This window comes from Dreissena polymorpha, chromosome 2 (genome assembly GCF_020536995.1).
Source record: "Dreissena polymorpha isolate Duluth1 chromosome 2, UMN_Dpol_1.0, whole genome shotgun sequence".
Taxonomy (NCBI): Eukaryota; Metazoa; Mollusca; class Bivalvia; order Myida; family Dreissenidae; genus Dreissena; species Dreissena polymorpha.
The window spans coordinates 64542356-64563605 of NC_068356.1; the positions used below are offsets into that span (position 1 = coordinate 64542356).

The following is a 21250-nucleotide window of genomic DNA, read 5'->3' on the forward strand; positions in this document are numbered from 1 at the left end:
CACATATCTAATACTTAATGTAAATTTATTAGAAAAATATCAAAATTTATCAAACAAAACTTATTAAAAAAATCACTGCAAAAGTAAAATTCTCGAAATTGTACAATGTACAAAAATAATGTGAAAAGTAAAACGCTTTAACTTACACGTCTTAATGACCGACTGGACTGTAACATTGCGCTCCTGAATATTCATACGATTTTTTAAAATTAATGCTATGGATTCCTGGGGTAAAATCTCACTTAGAAGGATGGAATTAAAATTGAATTGGAACTAGAAATGGCGCGGCAGAGGCCGACGCGTATCCCCACGCCGCATGTTTGGCCCAGGGGCACCCCAGGGTTGGTAATGGGGCCATGCATAGTTGAGATTGACCGTATTGTCATAAGAGAAGTTCAGTATCAATAAGAAGTGAATCGGTGTAGAAATTAAGAAATTATAGTAAAATACAATTTTGGGTGGGTGTGGCCTATTATGGGCGGGGCGCCCCAGGGTTGGAAATGGGGCCATATATAGTTGAGATTGACCGTATTGTCATAAGAGATGTTCAGTATCAATTGGAAGTAAATCGGTGTAGAAATGAAGAAATTATAGTAAAAGGCAAATTTTGGGTGGGCGTGGCCTATGTGGGCGGGGCGCCCAAGGGTTGGTAATGGCGCCATGCATAGTTGAGATTGACTATATTGTAATAAATGAGGTCCAGTATCAATTTGAAGTGAATCGGTATAGAAATGAAGAAATTATAGTAAAAGTCAATTTTGGGTGGGCGTGGCCTATGTGGGTGGGGCGCCCCAGGGTTGGTAATGGGGCCATGCATAGTTGAGATTAACTGTATTGTCATAAGAGAGGTTCAGTATCAATTTGAAGTGAATCGGTGTAGAAATGAAGAAATTATAGTAAAAGGCAATTTTGGGTGGGCGTGGCCTATGTGGGCGGGGCGCCCCAGGGTTGGTAATGGGGCCAGGCATAGCTGAGACTGACCGTATTGTCATAAGAGAGGTTCAGTATCAATTTGAAGTTAATCGGTGTAGAAATGAAGAAATTATAGTAAAAGGCAATTTTGGGTGGGCGGTGCCTATGTGGGCGTGGCCTATGTGGGCGGGGTGCCCTAGGGTTGGTAATGGGGCCATGCATAGCTGAGATTGACCGTATTGTCATAAGAGAGGTTCAGTATCAATTTGATGTGAATCGGTGTAGAAATAAAGAAATTATAGTAAAAGGCAATTTTGGGTGGGCGTGGCCTATGTGGCAGGGGCGCCCCAGGGTTGGTAATGGGGCCATGCATAGTTGAGATTGACCGTATTGTCATAAGAGAGGCTCAGTATCAAATTGAAGTAAATCGTTGCAGAAATGAAGAAGTTTATGTAAAATAACATAAAAAAATGAGTGAAAATCTCTGACCCGGCCCCGCCCCAACCCCCATAACTTTTGAACCAGGGGTCAGATCAAAATTCCGTCACTGTCACCGTCGCACATATGCTCATAGCTACCATGTATGTAAGTTTCAAGGTTCTAGTGCTAATAGTGTAGGAGAAGCAGGTGGCCAGGACGGACGGACGGACGGACGGAAAGACGCACATCACCACAATATCCCCACATTTTCTTCGTACCATTTGACTTTTCTAACGCAACATTTTTCAAAATTAAATATCTCAGTTATAAGTTAATATTTTGATGTAAAAGTAAACATATGAACATAAGACTAAAGTATGTGCAAGAAAACGATAAAATCATTGGCGATCCGTGTAAATCCGTGGCGATTGAACGCTTTAGCAATGGAGGAAGGTTACCTGCAACATGACGATTGCGCGGGTTCGCTCCTAAATTTCTATACGAGACATTTTAATATTTAAATTAATTTTATGTTTTCCTGGTGTATCAACACACCTAAAATGAAGCAATTAAAATAATATTATAATCATATCGCGTTTCACCATTTCCACGTGCAAAAAGATGAAATCACACCAACCCAAAAAAAGCGCCCGATTGTTTAGAACGAATGATTTTATCGGTATCTGGTACATAATATAATATAGTAAACGCCCTTTGCGTAGTTTCTTTAGTACACATTAGTTTTGCGTTTTATCGCAAGCCTTTCCCACTGTCATGTGTACTCATATTAATTAGAGGTATTGTCACATAGTAAGCGAGAAAGACAGCTGTTAGGACTCCAACGTAACAGGTCTATACGGGGTAAAGTCTTGTAAGAAATTAGTACCTTGACTACAAAAACCCCCACCCAATAAGCATTTAAACAACGTCTTATTGCGATCGTGACTCACTGTCACGTACATGTATAATTATTTAGATGGCACGTCTCATAGTAAGGGTGATATCCAATATTTAACTATCCAACGTGACTTAGAGAACGTATGTCTTTCTTGTTTAAGCTAAAATCCTCCAGAAACGAGTCATTGTTTTTTGTGGATGAAAACTGTCGTTTTAAATCGGTACTTAAATATCGTAGGAAATAAAGATTACCACTTTGTTGTATATACTCAATCCTACTCCCTGTTAAGGGCACGAATATACGCGAGACGGCATGTAAACTACTATGGGTAGACTGTACTAAGATCTGTTTTGACATAGGTCGTGACAATGAAAAAACTCCAGTTTTCTGAAAACGTGTATATAAAACCCCAGAAATTATGTTTAACAGCTTTTTATCGCCACCCTAACTTCATATCACGTGCACGATTATAATTCTTTATTAAAGAAATTTTATATTGATCTCATACTTCTATTTGCAAGTGAATCCCGAGAAAATCGCAACCTTATAGATACATAATTTTTAAGCAACATTGTAGAAAAAAACAACAACATGGTACACAATAGTAGGTTGATTTCTTAATGTATTGAGTCGATTTTTATTATCAGACAAAAATAATCATGAAATGTTTGCATAAGAAGTTCCTTCGAGTGATGAATATTAAATGTCGAATACTACACTGCCTTTTTGGATGGTTATTTTATACACACGTCTATATAAATCATGTTACCCCGATGTATTTACTTTTAATCAATAGGAGATATTAACTACTAAAATATATTATTAAAAACCCATTCAAATAAACAATAAGACGCTTCTTAGATTTGACATGATGTATTGATTATTTATTAACAGATTGCGTAAAATTAAGAATACACATGTATTGACAAATTAATCACATTTCAATATGTCTCAGAAAGTGTTCCGAAGTTCTACACGATTCGATGACTTGTCATTAAAATAGAAATACTAACTAAAAAAAGACAAACGATGACACAATATATAAAAATTGACCAGTTAATCTTATTCAAACATGCACTAAGAAGGTAAACCTTTCATGTTTCTCTGCGTGATTTATGTCAACTCATTTTGAAAAAAAGATTGACACATTTTACTTTTCTTTGCTCTACTATATCAGGTGAATGCCAATGAAATGTTCGCCGTTTTCGAATACGGGTCCATTCAAATTCCCATAGGCTGAATGATATTAATGCCAATACGATACGTTCTCCAACAACAGTATGCGACATTTCAAGTGGAATTCTTTAGCCGCTTCAAAGATAGTGCCTTTGCGTGTTGGCCATTACATACATGGATACATACACTGTCCAAAATACGGAATTATAGTATCATTTAGTATGCCATACATGTATAAAAATCAAAATATTTTACTTTTTGACACGGTTAGATGTATTTTTGTTTCACATTTCATTTGTTTAGACATTTTCTTCTTGATTGTCAGTAGAAGACGTTATTACGTTCTTACCATGTTATGCGATATTGTTGGAAAAATAACTGGTAAACACTACAATAACAATGTTCAACTTGTCCCTTAAAGGGATCTTTTCACGGTTTGATAAATTGACAAAATTGAAAAAAGTTGGTTCGAATTCGCAAACTTTCGGTTTAGTTATGATATTAGTGAGAAAACAGTATTACTGAACAGTTGCCATGGTAGCCATTATATGCATCTTGTGACGATTTAAAAACCTAAAAATTATAAAGCGTTGCAACGCGAAATGATTGAATAATTTGGAGAGTTCTGTTTTTGTCATTTAAATTTGTGGAACTACGAAGATTCCTTATATAACGTATAAAATACGTTTCTTATGTAAGCTTGGCAGGATAGCTCAGTTGGTTAATGCGTTTTTACTTCAGAATTCTGGGGGTCACTGGTTCGAGAACTGCTGCGAGCTAATTTTTTTTCCCTTTTTCAAATTTTATTTGTTATTTTTTACTGGAGCTTTTAAAATTTAATGTTTACATTTATCAATATAAAGCATTTAATGACAAACTTCAAAACATGCCAAAATCTGTGAAAAGGCCCCTTTAAACATGCAACACATTTTTCATGTGTTGGCGATGTGAAATGAGTATTAAAATAACTAATTTCATAATACAAAGAATGTGCAAGTTAGCGTCAATGTGCAAGTGTTTTTAGTAGTTGTTATTGATGTTTTGTTTATTAATCGAATGGTTTGGTAAAAGTTACAGCTCTTTCGATATGTTTAAAGACACTTACGAATAATCGACATTTATTTTGAAATAATTCAGTATAAACACATTGCGCAACAATTTAAAACGTTAAAGGAAAAACACGATATAGTTGCAAAATCGGTACCTGGTTCTTATTATATTACACAAATAGCGCTAGTATTTTTCTGGAATGGGAATTCTGTTTTATGTTTTTATTAGAATTTCACTTCATATTGTATGTCCCATCGATGTGTCTCTGATTCATGAAAATACGAAAAATCGAACATGCCTAAAAAGGTCTTAGCTTGTTGAACACTTACAAATACGAAACCGATTACTCATGTAAAAATTAATATCCAATATTCCCGAAGAATTTGACAACAGTTGTGACATGTGGACCTTTCTTATCTTTTTTTTCCGATTAACAGCACAGATAACTATTTATACTGTTAATGTTTTAAATGTTTGAATAGCCGGTTAAAGGCTGCAAATTTAAAAGGGACTTTTTTAAAATCACATTTCATTGTTTAAAATGTCCGCTTAACGACTCTGAATCGCTATAAATAAGTGAGGCTAATTGAAATGATTTGTATGTTTTCTTCTTTGATAAAGATTTTATTTTTAGCGAAAAAAAATTTTTTATCTAAAAAGATACGTAAATCCTCGCGTCTTTAGCTCACCAGTTATGATACAAACAATGATAAAGGGAGGTTATCAAATTACTTGATAAAACGTTCCAGTTGAGAGTTGCTTACCTTGAATAGCGGAATGACATGTTTCCTAGTAAGCAACTTAGCAAACGACGTACTATACATTTTGCTAAAAGAACTACAAACACAACCTTTATGCACTATATCAAAAAATTTAAACCATAAAGATAAAACATAAACAAAAAATGTACTTCAGCTATGGTCAAAAATTAGAATTTCGTCCCACGCATAATTAATATGAATTTCCGATGGGCGATTTATCCTCTCATTTAATTCAGTTGAACCTTTGTTAGAGGTTAAATGAATCGAAACTGTTGTAGGGTGTAAGCGCTTTTATAAGTGGTTCCTGTTGTATAAACAACGATTTATTCAAATAGTAATCTTTCTGTTTCAGTACAAGTTACATTAATTTATACGACCGAATTAGTTTCCTTGTTTTTTACATTTTTCTTCTGTAAATTACTTTGCTAGATTTCAGTAGCCTTTGTCATAATTGTGTTAATTACAACACGACTATGAAAATCAATCCACAGTGTTAGTTAATCGGAACTAGAAAGACGCCTTGGGTTTTATTGTAAATATCACATGTTTAAGTGGTACGTTGATACACGTCATTTCCCTCTGAACTGTATGATATAAAATGTACAGCAACCCATATGACCATGACGAATTATTATTTAAATCGAACTCGCAAATAGTGTCGATTTCGATTGTGCGGAGACGTATAACACGTGAGATGATGACATATACAACACATGAAAACAAACGCATGTTTAACTTTTAACACATTAAATATTGTTTCTTTGTGGTATCTAGTCATTATGCAACATGTTTAAGATAAAGTAGGTTATTGCCACATTTGACCTTATTTAAAGTTCTATTTTACAGTGTTAATAAGTTTCCTTTTCCTGATTCATTTCTAGAAAAAAACCGGTACAGCTAACTTGTAGACAAAAAGAGTACATGACCACGCAATGAGTATCATCTTATTGTTCAATCGTCATATATCATAATTTGGAAGAAACAACAATATTTAAGAAATTCAACACCGTATTACTTTGCGATATGTCAATAATAATTATACTGTCAAAAATGAGATTGTTGTGGGAAGACATTTGCCGCTGCAGTACATGCAACAAATGGTCTAAATATACATAACATATTACATTTAAAAGAGTATAAGCAATACCACCATTGCATTTTATTGTTAAATTGATACACGTTTACATAATTAGATTACACGATGTAGCGTGCAACTCTAACAAATACTGTAGTAAACTGTAGCTTTTAAAATAACAGAAGATCATTGAAAAATACGAGAATGGTTCGATGTACAAGTGTAACGGTGTATAAAGCACGTGTATGGGTTTTCAAATCAAGTATAATGTATTATATTTTAAGTGATTTAGATACCGCGAACTCAAATAAAGATAAAAATATTAGTATTCGAAATAACAATGTCGCCTTAAAGGAAATTCATCTGATCTTTTCATGAAGGGAAATAGATCCATTATGTGTATGTATAAGGTTTATTAGTCACTTCGCCACAATGAGATGTGGTTTTTAAACTTGTTGAAAGAAAAAGGATCCTTTCACTTAGAAAATATTTATTGTAATACAATGGTTTTCTTTATTTAATTTTAGTAATGTAAGTACTTATATTAGTCCCGCTTTATTTATAAATACGTTTATAACACACTAATATTTTGCATCAAATGATCGGTCAGTCGCGAGGTGGATTGCATCATATGCCAAAGAAGATATAACGCACAGTCATTTAATATACACATTTTGATAAACATTTTAGATTTAATTTCCGTTGTTTATTAAATTCCGGTTTAAACCACCAATCCCTCGTATTAAGTCGCGTTTGTTTGAATTGAATAGCATGTTATTGTTAATTGTCCTATGTTTCGAGTAGGACTTGTGCTTCCTCATGAGACTTTAGGACGCACTCATCTGACGTGCGCCGTGTCAATTATTGCGCCGCTTTCACAGCCTTATTGTTCATTATCATTTGCCAAGAGCTTTTCAAGAGACACTAGAAATACAATCATCTCGGCGACATAAAATGAGTTTTGACTTGTGAATGTTCATGTGACAGGACGAAATATGATATAATTTATTGTCATTAGAACGTCTCTGAAATACAATACATGTATATAGGAATAAAAAAAGTCCACAAACATTGACAAGAGATAAATTCATGTTGCCCAAGTATTTCATTTGGCCATGTCGTATTTATCATTTATATATTTCTGATCTGAGCCCTTGTAAGAGTATACACGTAAAGCTAATCAAAACACCACAATGGGACATGTGTGCTATAATGTCAAACGCAATTATAATATTTGATATCTTATAAAAGCTGACATTCAGCTATCGTTTTGATTTTGGAAATAAATATACCAATTACTTAAACATGTAGAGGGTTCTTATAAATTCAGTCATCATATGACGCGCTGTTTCAAACAATACATACTCTTGCTTTGTTACACTATTAAAATTGTATATATACACAAACATGATGAACACACATGATATGTTTTTCTGGAGTGAATGTTTCTTATCGTAAACATGAATACTCGTTCAATTATAAACTCCAACCTATAAACCAGAGCGAACATGTTTATTTTTCAGTGCCATATTCTGAACAAAAATCAGCACACGTTTTATGCACTTTATAAAATGACAATACATTGCAGAAAATACAATAATATACAAAAACATGTATGCTAAAACATTTATAAATATGTATGACTAGTTAAACGTGCATTATATATTCCTATCTGGTAGGAAACAGATCCTAATCAAATGCTTATTCCTAAATAAATATACTATATACAAATATATTCAATTCAATTCAATTCAATGTTTTATTAGAGTCTCATTCGCAATACATATACAATTAAAATACATATAAAAGCACAGTTACATGTATGCGACCAATCATAATATGATTTATAAGAGACTATATAATTACATACATATATACATTAACAATTATTGACAAACAAATGACTTCCACATCGTTAAAACTTACTTCTATTAAAATAAGTTATTGTAGCTAAGACTTTGTGGTTTTATTTACAATTGTCAATATTGTTCATACATTAAAATACCATTTGTTTTTGTTTTTTAAAACCTAGACTAGTCTATAAACTATTTTACAAATGTACAGCATAAAACTTAAGTATATACAATTCTTTTTGAATATAAAATATTCCTTCTTTCTTTGAGAATACTAAAGCAGGATTTGGCTGATATATAAAGCAACCTCTCATCTGTAAATATGTATTTAAGTTTCTCAGTATCTGACATGTTGTGACAATTTGGAGTTTCAATTAAAATGTCCATTAGACTTTTCGTGATATTCACATATAAAGGACAATGAAAAAGTACATGTATCTCATCCTCCACTATGTTTTTACAATGGAAACATGTTCGATTACCCAATTCAATATTTTCATATCGACCAGTTTCTAATCTCAGCGGTGCCACACCGCATCGAAACTTAGCTAATGCACTTCTATACAAAAATGGTATGTTGTCTTCAACATAAGCTTCTGTTCCGAATTCTGTTTTAAATAATTTATCCAGTCTCAATTTATTATGACCAACACCTCTAGTTCCAGTAATACTATTGACTGCACTTCTCAATTTGTCAATTTCTTTTTCAAAAATCCTAGATTCTAAATCATTTACAATATATTTAATAATGTTAATAGGTATATCAACTAAATCAGACATGTTTACATCTATCAGACATGACTTTATTCTAAAATAGCTATTTTAAACATTTCTTGATTTAGATCACAGGTACATTTTCTTATTTATTCTGGAATTATTCATATTTACATTTCTAAAATGTTGTCTAATAACAGCTCCCCATTGCTTTACAATTGGTGGTTTCCAACCCATTTCTCCCAGAACAGCCGCATAAGGGGTGTATTTACCGACAACTAAATGATACCGCATTGCCCGATTCTGGACAGCATTAATACATGAGTAAGGTTTATCGCCCCATGTTGGTGTACTATAGCTGATAATAGGCCAAACCATAGAATCAAAAAGCTTGGTGAACGTGGAATATTGGAAACCTCCAAATGCTTCACTTTTCGAAATAATTAAACCTAGTGCTCTAGAAGCAGACATAGCCACATTTTTTGCTATTTCATGGTAATCTAAAAATTCATTTAGAACAACGCCAAGATATCTTTAACAATGTACAATTTCCAAAGGTTGACCATCAGTGTTAAAATTAAAATCAGTTTTCATAAAACTCTTGGGTCTAAAATGCACAATTTTGATTTTTCACAATTGATATTCATCTTATTATGTAAACACCATGAAGATAAACAATCCAATAAAATTTGGAGGTCTTTAGCATTATCTCTAAGTAGAACAACATCATCTGCAAATAATAAAATGCATACGATTTCATCACCTAGGTCAATACCAACTTCTAATGTATTTAACACGGAACCAAATCATTTATGTAGAGATTGAACAGCATGGGGGACAACGGGCACCCCTGCTTCAAGCCACACTTGACGTCAAACCACTCGGTATCAAAGCTATTTACCCTCACACAACACTTTACGTCCTTGTATATAGACAGTATAGCTTGAAGCAAGCGGCCATGGAGTCCCTCATGCTTTAACTTTTCAAACAGTAGAGTTCTATTGATCATGTCGTACGCTTTACGGAAATCTATAAAAGCTGCAAATGTTGATAATTTTTTAAGTTTTCTAGTTTCAATAATGTTTGTCAATGCTTGGACATGATCAATAGTGCTCTTTCCTTTCACAATACCATTTTGCTCATCCCTAATAATTAATTCACTAGAACACCATTTTGTAATACGATTATTCAAAATGCTACAATAAATTTTGTACATTGTGGGAGCTAGTGTAATTCCCCTGTATGACAAAGGATCTCTATGATCTGCAGTTGATGATTTGGGTACAGGAGATATAATTCCTTTCGACCACACATTTGGTACTTTACCACTAATAAAACATCTATTGAATAAACTATGTAGCATAACAAGAGCTCCATCATTCTTTAGTAACTCATTTGGAATTTCATTAAAACCGGGAGCCTTTCCGGACTTTGCTTCTAAAATACATTTATAAACCTCATCAATATGAATCATTTTATTAAAAACAGAGTTTTCATCTAAGTTATCATTTAAAACAGAGCAACTTAAGTTGGTGCAGGTGTCTTCAGGGTTAAAAAGATTCTGAAAATCAAGTCGCCATTTATTTAAGACAACTTTCGGCTTATTACAAGTGGATCCATCGGTCATTTTAACTTCAAAGGGAATTTTCTTCAACCGTTCGTTACCCAGACCAATTTTGCCTATATCTTTCAAGAATGAACCAGATGAAGCATTGACTGAAGCTTCTAGATCTACCCGGGCTTGATAAACAAAATATCTCTTAGCTCGTTGGACACCTTTATCAAATAATTTTCTTTTTTGAACATAAATGTGCTTAAAATTCGCCTTATCATTTGGCTTACATTTCAACCATTGTTTCCCTGCAGAACACATTTCTAACCATAACAATGTCAGATCTTCTGACCACCAGGGTTTTTAGACCTGAGTTTTTTCTTTGAATAGCCAGATGAATACAAAGTTACAACTTTATGGGGTAATTTACTATACATTTCACTGTGTACAATATTAACAAAATTATCATATGCCTCATTTATACTACTTTGAGTCATTAAGGAGCAGCTAAGTTTGTCAATTATAAGAAATATACTACTTTGAACCATATTATCTGACATAAAAGTGCCAACTACATCTTTAGTAGTAAAATTTACTCTTTCTACAGAAATATGCTCATGAGAATTTTCATTTATATCAATACTATTGCTAACATTGGTCAAAAGCAAATTCCATCTTAACAAAGAGTGGTCCGGAAGAACATTCTTGCCAAGCTGGTCAAAATGTGATGCTCTATCAACAACCTCTGAAACTGTGAGCACCTCAAAATGACCAAATTTATCCAAAGACTCATATGGTACAAGGCAATAATCTACAACCGAAGCACCTTGGGGATCAATGAATGTAAAATCATTCTTACACAATTCTCCTCTGCCATTTAAAATCGAAAAATTTACATTGATTAAAAATTCAATTAGCAAATCACCATATTGATTTGAAACAAAATCAACAACATTTCTATCTGGTAAATGGTCTATGCCCGGAATAAAATCACGAGAATCTGCACATCTACTGTTAAAATCTCCACAGAGAAATGTAGTGGATTTATCATCTTGATATTTTGCAACCTGTACTAAAAGATTTTCAAAAAAGTAGTTTGCATCTATTTGTCTTGTTGAGTTGTGCGGAGGAAGACAACAAACACACACCTTAATATCGTTATACAAAGAGTTTTTACATTTAAATAAAACCCATAAAATACCTTCAAATTCATCATCTAAAATTTCATAATTAAAATCTGTGAAAAGGTCATTTTTAATGAGTAGTGCAATATATGTTCTTAGCATGTGTGAACATTACAAAAAAGCAGACTCATAAAGACTGAACACCTACATACATCATGCCATGCATACTGTCTTATACAGATTTTAATGCTTTATTTAACCAGAGTAAAGTAGGACAACTTATACATGTAATGGTAATGAACAATATTATTGGATACATGATGATGTCATGTTTAGGCGAGCTGTACATAGACATATAGTTATGACAACTGAGCACATTACATATTTAGAACTGCAAAACGTCACCGATTTACGCCTAGTAGTCAGTTACCTTGGTCAACATGCTAGTAAAATATTGCTTCAATCAAAAGTCAGTCAAATCTCTGAATCTGTAAGAAAGAATAAAAAAACCTACTTTAAGTTTAAAGTACATAGTCTCAATTGAGATGCAAATGCAAAGAGTACAACTAACCATTATATGTACATCAGACACACATGTATGTTATGTGACAGCATGCAATGGCTATGATATCTCTTATTTCACTTGGCAAATATCGGTTATATTAAATTCATACAACACTTCGCAAACAAGCAATTTTACAGAGTATTACCTTCTTCATTCGGTTCCTTTGCCATGCTGTAAATAATTTCCTTCTTCTCTTTAGTTGTGCTTAGGTCAGAACTGTAATGCAACTTATTTAATTAGTATTAGTGAGTTCATGTAAATTATAAATACACGTGTTACTGATCACTTACATAGCATTCTTACAACTATTACAAGTCGATAAATGTCATAGGCAACACATTATTTGACCGAAAAAGTTAACAATGTTATTTATGCATACGGGCGTCAATATAAAATGAAATGATAACTCTGGTAAAATGCAATATTACGTCAAACATATAGAGCAAAGCTTATTTCTTTTACATCTCAACGGACTTAATTTAATGCATTGCAATTAAGTTTCCTATGATCGGCAATACACATTATACCTACCAAAAAGAGCTTTGTGAAGAATAATCTGAAAATAATAATAATAATAATAATAATAATAATAATAATAATATAAACATACTAATAATAAAACATGTATTTTCATATGACAGATAATGGATATGTCCGTTCTCTCAGACTCCCTCGCTGCACGTACATGAAATACTTTACCTAATAGCATGTGTTTGCGTGTGTTTTTGTTGACCACGCTGTACGTACAGTCTGCCAATTTTATTGAACTGTGACTATTTCGATCACTGAAACGTAATAGTCAAATAAAATTATATTCGTATGATATATAAAATCTAAATTCAACATAGTCTTATATAAATATGTATAAATGAGGTGGTTGTGGTGGTGGTGGTGATGGTGGCTGCGGCGGCGGTGGTGGTGCTGGTGGTGGTAGTGGTGCTGGTGGTGGTGGTTGTGGTTGTTGGTGATGGTGGTGGTTGTGATGCTGGTGGTGGTGGTGGTGGTGGTAGTAGTAGTAGTAGTAGTAGTAGTACTAGTAGTAGTAGTAGAAGTAGTAGTAGTAGTAGTAGTAGTAGTAGAAGTACTAGTAGTAGTAGTGTAGTAGTAGTAGCAGAAATAGTAGTAGTAGTAGTAGTAGTAGTAGTAGTAGTAGTAGTAGTAGTAGTAGTAGTAGTAGTAGTAGTAGTAGGAGTAGTAGTAGTAGTAGTAGTAGTAGTAGTAGTAGTAGTAGTAGTAGTAGTAGTAGAAGTAGAAGTAGTAGTAGTAGTAGTAGTTGTACTATAAGTAGAAGTAGAAGTTGTTGTTGTTGTAGTAGTAGAAGTAGTAGTAGTAGTAGTAGTAATAGTAGTAGTAGTAGTAGAAGTAGTAGTAGTAGTAGAAGTAGTAGTAGAAGTAGTAGTAGTAGTAGTTGTTCTAGTAGTAGTACTACTACTACTGCTGCTGCTGCTTCTGCTGCTGCTGCTGCTGCTACTACTACTATTACTACTTCTTCTACTACTTCTACTACTACTACTACTACTATTACCACTACCACCACCTTAGTAGTAGCAGCAGTAGTTATTTGATTGCTTATTTACCTCGATATGGTCAAAAAAAGTAATACCCTTACTTGTTTTTGCAGCTACCTGAAAGAGACCAGAACAAATCCGTAAGGAAAAGTTCAAAATGATTATACATACTTTGCATATTATTGATCCAATAGAAATAACAGATGCTTATGCAACAAAATGCAAATGCAATATTTTATCAAAACCCCTCACATTTACATAATTATTAGATAATATGTCTACGGTAAATAAACGATTTTAATAATACCTTTACTTTGCGAATCGCCAGTGTGTGATGGTGAAGTCTCGACCCAACCAGCATATGCCTCGTTACAAAATCCTGAAATAACTTGACCATGATTTGCACTCGTTACTGATTGTTCGTTCCTATACTTGCCCTCAATAGTGTTATCTGTTATTCAAATGCATTTAAGCCAACTCGTTAGAAGATTCTTATTAAACATAGAAGGGCCATACATTCACAACTTGACTAACAGCGATTTAAAATCTTAGTTTCATATTCTGTACTTGATATAACTAGTATCCGAATATTTTTTTCATCAAAGATGAGGGTCTGCATATTATTACAATAACCATATTTATGTAAATATTTACTTACTTACAGTCTTGTTTGCAGCATTCATCAACTATTACACAACTGATAAGTTGAAATCAATTTCAGATGATGAGTGCGTTGTATGCGTAAATTCTACTCAAATTGATTGAAAAAAGTTTACCTAAAGTACTCATTGAACAAAATAACTTTTTTTATTTCGATCTGCTACACCAAGGCCTGGGATTCGTAATATGCGTACTTAGTGCCGAGGCTAACTGTTTTGCGAGCAATTCATTAACAATGTTTAGACTTTAAGCAAATTGTGTCATCAGTCTATATTATTTTTGAAAAACATGAGTGAATATTATCAGCACTTTCTCAAGACTTTTAAATATAGAGGAAATATATGAAATAATCAAACTTGTGAACAGTATGAGAAACAGTGTGTTGTTACCATCACCTGTGTTATCCTTCTTTCCATGACAAGAGTTATAGTCAACATACGCTTCATTACAAAATCCACGCGTTTTGCGTACACGTTCGATCGATGTGTTTACTCGTTGGTGTGTTGTATTGCTTAATACTTCTTCTTCATTACCGGTTCCTAACATAAACAGAGCGAAATCTAAGGTGCTATCACAAACAGAAATGCACAATATACAGAATGTCAAAGAAACTAAAATGGAAAGTAAACCACAAAAAGTGCAATCTAGGAATATGGCAAAAAACAAATTATCGTGTACGTAACGTGTTTGTTATATCGAATATTGTATGCATGTCCATATATTGTGGAATTCAAAGCGTGTTTATTACAAATTTATATGTTTAATGACAAGAAATTATTTCGACCCATTTACCGTTATTGACACGAGAACTGCTCGACCAAGTTACTGCTTCTACAGTAGCTCTAAATAAAACAAATTAAAACGGTTTGTATTTGATGTATTAAAGAATAATCAAAATAATTTATATAAATAATAATAAATATAATAAAAGTAGTAACAAGGTATGCAACAATAGTGTAAACAACTTAAATTATTTTAAAGAAATATACATACATTTCAATGGTTGCATCTGAAAAGCGAACACTATAAAGTTTTTTAAATGCATTTCAACTAAACTCTAAATGTATGAACATGCAGTTCACAAAATTGCACTTTTCCAATTATATATAAACTTTTGGTGCAATAATTTCATTTAACTATTTAATGCGCATATCTTATATAAAAGATAAAATAGAATGCCCCTCAACGTTAATTAAACAATTTTTGTCTAACTCGTTATTAATTTCGATTTGTTTATATAAGTGTCAATACTGGACTTCGGATATTCGTTTAAATTATTAAATAGTGCACTGATGCAGAATTGACGCTAAACAAAACAAACAATACCTTTTATATGCCGATTCTTTAGAAATTCACAGCGACGTCGTAACAGACACATTGCAACAATAATTATCAAGATGGCGCTTCCAACACAGATAGGAATGGTTATTAAAGATGACCTTTCGTCACCTGGTAACATGTAACACAAAAAACATTAAATGTTATGAAACCTTCATATATAATGTTGATGGTATAGAGTAATTTGCATCATTATTGTCTTTACAACGAAGAACCAATTATAGTGCGCGGATATAAATGAAGACACAACAATACTTACTGTTGCTGTTAGTGTCAGATGCAAACACGTATAGTTTTGACACAAAAGTTGAGTCTTAAGCTTCCGAGTATGGGAAAAGGCACTTTTTTATATCGATTTAAGAATATAAAATTGAAGAATTGAAGAAAGTGTAATGATATTTGAACTTTGAACTGGCTTATCAAAATCTTAGCATTTATAAGAGTCCCTTTAATACTTATTGTGTAATATTCCAAAACGGAAAAACAACACTTTTCAATCTCTTAAAAACGTTTAAATGTATGCTCAAGACATCTAAAAAAATGTGCAGACACTGTGTAAATACTTAGTACGAGAGTTGTGGGCCGTTTAGTTCGTAATTTCCTATAAGCCATGTATAATTATATAGTACGATTCGTTTGAATACATTTAATACTTGCAGAGCAATGCCCCAAACGAGAAACATACTATACCCTCAAGCTACGGGCAATAACTCAAATAAAACTACAAATAGTAATTTTTAACACTCAATGTCCTGGCAATTAACAAATATTTGCAAAAATACCTTTAATAGGAGGACAGTAATGCTCCGCACAAAATATTGACTTTTTGTCGGCAATTGGTCGGTGAACAAGAAATAAAAAATGATGGTCATCGTACTATGTATAACCCCTTTAATATACTTCATGAGTTATTATCCGCATTACAAGAAGAAAATGTCTTTGGTATAACACAGAAATGACAATAACTCCAACAATACTTATGAGGATTGTGGTGTTTATACTCTGCACTTGCACTAAATGTCTTCTTTAACTGATTCAATGTTCATAGAAACATATTCAACACTAAGAGAGTTATTCTTCGTTCAAGTTAAATAACTTAAAGTCAATACATTTGTCAATCCTGAAGAGGGGGCTATGGTCTTTGTACTCCAAACTTACCTTGCTTAATATCCTTATCTGTAGTTTCATTTGAATCGGTGCAATACTACCTGAGATATGCTTGACGCAAGCGGGTTCAGACTGATGGACCGACGGACACACACAGACAGACAGATGGACTATATGCGCGATTATTATATGTATCCCTTCTTAGGACGTATATTCAAAACGAATATTTTGAATTTAACTATCGATTGTTTCTTCTAACCAATGAATTTTACAAGCCAATTTTGGTTGATGCATTTTTTGTATAAATTGTGAATATGTGTGTTCCTTGTTATATCAGTATTGCTTGTTAATGGGCCATATACTCACAAACAGGCTTGCAAAGTAAAAAATAGTAATATTTACCTTTGATTATGATATCCACATAAATTGATTTACTATCGTTACCAAGACCATTAGAAGCAATACATAGATACTCGCCGGTATCCTGACGTGAGGTATACTCTATTGTGTATCCCAAAGGGGAAGAGCTAGTGTTAAAAAATGACGATTTTGACACAAATGTCACTGTTGGAGGAGGGTTGCCGTTCCCTTCACATATGAACGTAATTTTTCTTCCTTCATTCAGTGAAACATTTACTTGGTTTCTGAATTCATCTATATAAAAGTCTCGCACAATCGCCGGATCTGTAAATATAATATATAGTTTTTCAAAACGTATATTTATGTTCTGAATCGTGTCGCGATAGTCGTAGGTAAGACGTTAACGAACACATAACATTTCATTGAACAATATGTCGGCAGAAAATGGGTTATAGACTCTAAATACTCATAAGAAGCAAACATACTCACTAAGGAGCTCTAATTTGAAGGAACCAATATTATTTCCTACAAATTGTCTTGCCCCCATATCATCCCTATTTACAGCATCGCAAAACGATACGTTGACAGTGGATTTTATGTTTACTGAAGGACATTCAGGATCGCTATACTCTTCCAATTTTCGGGTGATCGCTGGATTACCTTTTGATGTTGGACACGAACGATTTATTAATGATGAAGATGACTGTTTGAATAACTTTTCTGCGACACATGCCGTCCTAAGAACTGAAAACGTGCAATACGTAAGCATTTATTATTAATATAATACAACAAATGAGTCTTACCGAAGACCTTTTTAAACCAAATTGTGTGGAAAATAGATCGAACAAACAACACACATTGAGCCATACGCTTACATATCAATGTTATGCTCCACTCTTTGCTGTTATTTTCTTCTAACTTGCACACAGCCATTGATCGATTTTCTTCTTTTGTGATTAGGTCGTTAATCACACTTATGTTAAAAAGATCAAATTTTGTTATCATGATTTTGTAACCATTGCCCATGAAAGCCGTATCTTCAACGGTCCAGTACATGACCTCTGGGGTCAGTTTAACATCTGAACAATTTACGGCCGCAACATTCGCGTGTGCAATTTGGTTTCCTGCAAGTTAGAAACAAAAAATAACGCATGCTTTGAAAATATATGAGCATGACTATAAATTAAAAACTCGTAAATTACTTATTGATGAGTGAATTATTTTATAAGCAAAATGCAGCAGCAGGAGAAATATTCTAGATTACACTGCGAGGTCCATTCGTATAGCAAGTGACTAATGGCCTAACAATTAGCCACATGAAAAAAGCGCGACAAACACGAACATAGACAAATGCGAATGTACGTACTCCCTGCAAACGGCAGATGCAATATGATATTAAATCATGTTTACCCTTCTCACTAAACATCAAACTTGGCCAATCAATAGTTAGGTTAAAAAAAGCGATACAAGAAACAAAATAAAAACAGACACAAATATACGGGTAAATCAAATAAAATAACAAAACGTATTTCACACGATTAAGGCCATTATTAATTAAACGAAAAACAACATTTAAAAGCTTAAATGCATCACAAACTATTCAAACAGCAATAAGTTGGAACACGTTGCAATTTAAGCATTATATAACTATAAAATATCGGATGCAAACTAGAGCAAAATACATGATTTTCGCGCAAAATGAACTAAAGCAAACCAATATATCTACTTTATCTCGTATATTTTTATTAAAGATCGAAATCTTTTAAGTAGTTTAACTAATTTGATTTGAAATGTAAGTATTTACAGTTTTTATATTGCCATGCTGTGGTATCAATTAGTGCTATGAAGACACAGGCTGTTATAAAATAAACATATATCCATTTTAGTATGCAACTTGAGGAACTTGAAAAAGGCTTTATATAAATGAGTGAATGATACCTGACAAACACACTTCAACGAATTTACTATAACTGGCAACTCCGTCTTTAGAACCATAGCATCTCAATTTATGACAGCCATGTTCCTTTTCATTCGAAGACATATTGCAAGCTGCACGAGAGTCAATTTTGCATCCGCACTGCAAATTTGGCATATTTTGCATGCCGTGTATAATACATGTTGACGCGTTGCGTTTCACTTCAACTAGTTTATTGTTTGCATCTTCAAAATACACTGTTGTACTGTTCTTATTACAAATTATTTCCATATTCAGTTGAGCGCCAATCAAAAACATAGCAAACGTTGTTGAATGCCCTGCAAAATGAATTTTGTTCATTCAAACTATAACTTTTTATACATGAACAAGTATAATGCAACGTACATAGAGTTTTGACTTGCCAACGTAAAAACGTTGTAACTTGAGATCGAACATTGTATAAGGCAAATAATTATGATGTTGGTTTAATTGAACCATTTCTAATTTTGTTATCTTGGTCAAATTTCGATGTAAGTTCGATCAGAATACTGAGCAATGGGTGGTAAAAATAAGCAACATCAATTAACATAACAATTAAAGTCAACGGCAGCGTATTCAGAGCTTTACTTTCTTTATGTAGCCAATGTTCTTGTGCAATAATGATGTTTATTAAATTCAATAATTTTAAGAGTCTTTGATTTTAGCCCACAAAATAACGTTCACTTACCATAAAAGTAACCAAAATACACACTTGCCAATGCATGATTAACATTCACTGATATCCCAAGCATGGTTTATAATGTATCTGTATTTGTAACTATATCTGCGATAAGTGATAATGTTGATAACATAAATGTTATCTAATATTTCCAACAGCAGCTCTATACAGAAGAGTTCGATTTAGTATTATCTATAAAGCACATTTCTGTTACACGGTCGTTACATATTTGTTTCAGTGCTTGTTTGAACAATTACTATTAGAAGCGTTTCAAGTGTTTAAAGTGTTTCGTTCAATAGGAAATCATGTCCTTCTAAACACTGTAACACATGACCGCGTCAACGTTTTTATATTTCCATACAAGAGCCAAATATTGTGAAAAGGTTTATACATGCTTAATGTTTTATAAAAGACATGAATTTTAATCCTAACGTAGGGTAAATACAACTACATTGTGGAGTTCATGTATTACGATTGTCTTCTACCGCATACGTTAATAATGTTCACACCGGTGTCTTGTTTAAATGTTCATCATACGCAAAATAAAAAACAAATTGAACCCAGTAATTTTCAAGCCAATATTGCCACATGCATGTACATGGAAGTCAAATATAATATATTTAAAAGTTGCTACCCATTGACAAACTACACATAATTATAAAATACTTCGAATTTATAATGATATTTTGTGTAAAACGTTTATCGGATTAAGACTTTATAGGAATAATGAAACTCCAGAATTATTATCAGGATAGACATTCTTATTAACCAATGATAGTCGTTTATAAAAGGCAAGCGACCAGAAACCTATACAACGCAGGACAAAACATTGTGAACGTATCGATATAGGTGGTTAAAAGTAACAACACATTTTACAAACCTGACATAGCCAGTGTGAATATCAATATCAAATACTAATTTCGTCTAGCAACATCATATTGACATGTGAATGCTATTTTATAGTAGAAATCATGTTTTTAAGAAACTGTGCACTGCATGATTACAAAAATTAGACAGGAAAACATAGTCTTCCAAAACAGAAACAAACACTTGTCTGAATTAATAGAAATACATTTTCTTAAAATGTAGTTAAGGAAATAGATAACTCCGGTAAAATACTACCGTATTGTTTTCAAAAGCTGTCGCAAATAGACAATTGTTATAAAATGTTAACATGTTTTATATTACGTGAATGGTAAAACTGTAATGATGTGTTAAACAATCTGCGGTAAACGCTAACTTCATTGACCTACGTCAATCAAAAATAATAGTCGTTAGTTAATCCCGTCCTCATCAGCATTATCGGAATCGATTGGACGGCAACTAGAAAGTACCCTGCGAATTGTTCGTGACGCATCTTTGTCAGCATAAATAACTGTAATGTGGCTTGTCAAATTAAGGGTATTCAGGGTATTCGCGAAAGAAATAATTTTGAGTTAATTAGACCAGTGCACGGTGGCATATGACACCTTAATGTGCACTGGTAGACAATTTAACGGCAATTCATGTCTTGTTGCCCTTACTCTGCAAGGGGAGTGCTGAAA

General features: G+C 33.1%; 2 protein-coding genes across 4 annotated transcripts in view; both read right to left on the reverse strand.

Annotated features, from left to right (window-relative positions):
• Window positions 1-15943, reverse strand: part of LOC127867342 (uncharacterized) — a 442512-nt gene extending 426569 nt beyond the window's left edge. Inside the window, exons 1-10 of one of the 3 annotated variants that reach the window (XM_052408431.1) lie at window positions 15595-15940; window positions 15262-15277; window positions 15061-15110; window positions 14658-14807; window positions 13916-14059; window positions 13710-13725; window positions 12800-12885; window positions 12632-12656; window positions 12246-12316; window positions 11740-12023 (exon numbers count right to left, since the gene is read on the reverse strand). In XM_052408431.1, coding sequence (XP_052264391.1) covers window positions 12010-12023; window positions 12246-12316; window positions 12632-12656; window positions 12800-12885; window positions 13710-13725; window positions 13916-14059; window positions 14658-14807; window positions 15061-15110; window positions 15262-15277; window positions 15595-15727 — 705 coding nt within the window. In that variant the 5' untranslated portion in view covers window positions 15728-15940 and the 3' untranslated portion in view covers window positions 11740-12009. Of the gene's footprint in view, window positions 1-11739; window positions 12024-12245; window positions 12317-12631; window positions 12657-12799; window positions 12886-13709; window positions 13726-13915; window positions 14060-14657; window positions 14808-15060; window positions 15111-15261; window positions 15278-15594 lie in introns of all 3 variants that reach the window. The other 2 variants (XM_052408433.1, XM_052408432.1) reach the window with 2 other exon arrangements.
• A 1596-nt stretch (window positions 15944-17539) lies between these two features.
• LOC127869776 (uncharacterized) lies at window positions 17540-19309 on the reverse strand. The gene is made up of 3 exons (XM_052412436.1): window positions 19012-19309; window positions 17949-18197; window positions 17540-17817 (listed from the first exon to the last, which is right to left on the reverse strand). The coding sequence occupies exons 1-3, from the start codon at window positions 19304-19306 to the stop codon at window positions 17540-17542; spliced, it is 822 nt and encodes a 273-aa protein (XP_052268396.1). The 5' UTR covers window positions 19307-19309.
• Window positions 19310-21250: the final 1941 nt, after the last annotated feature.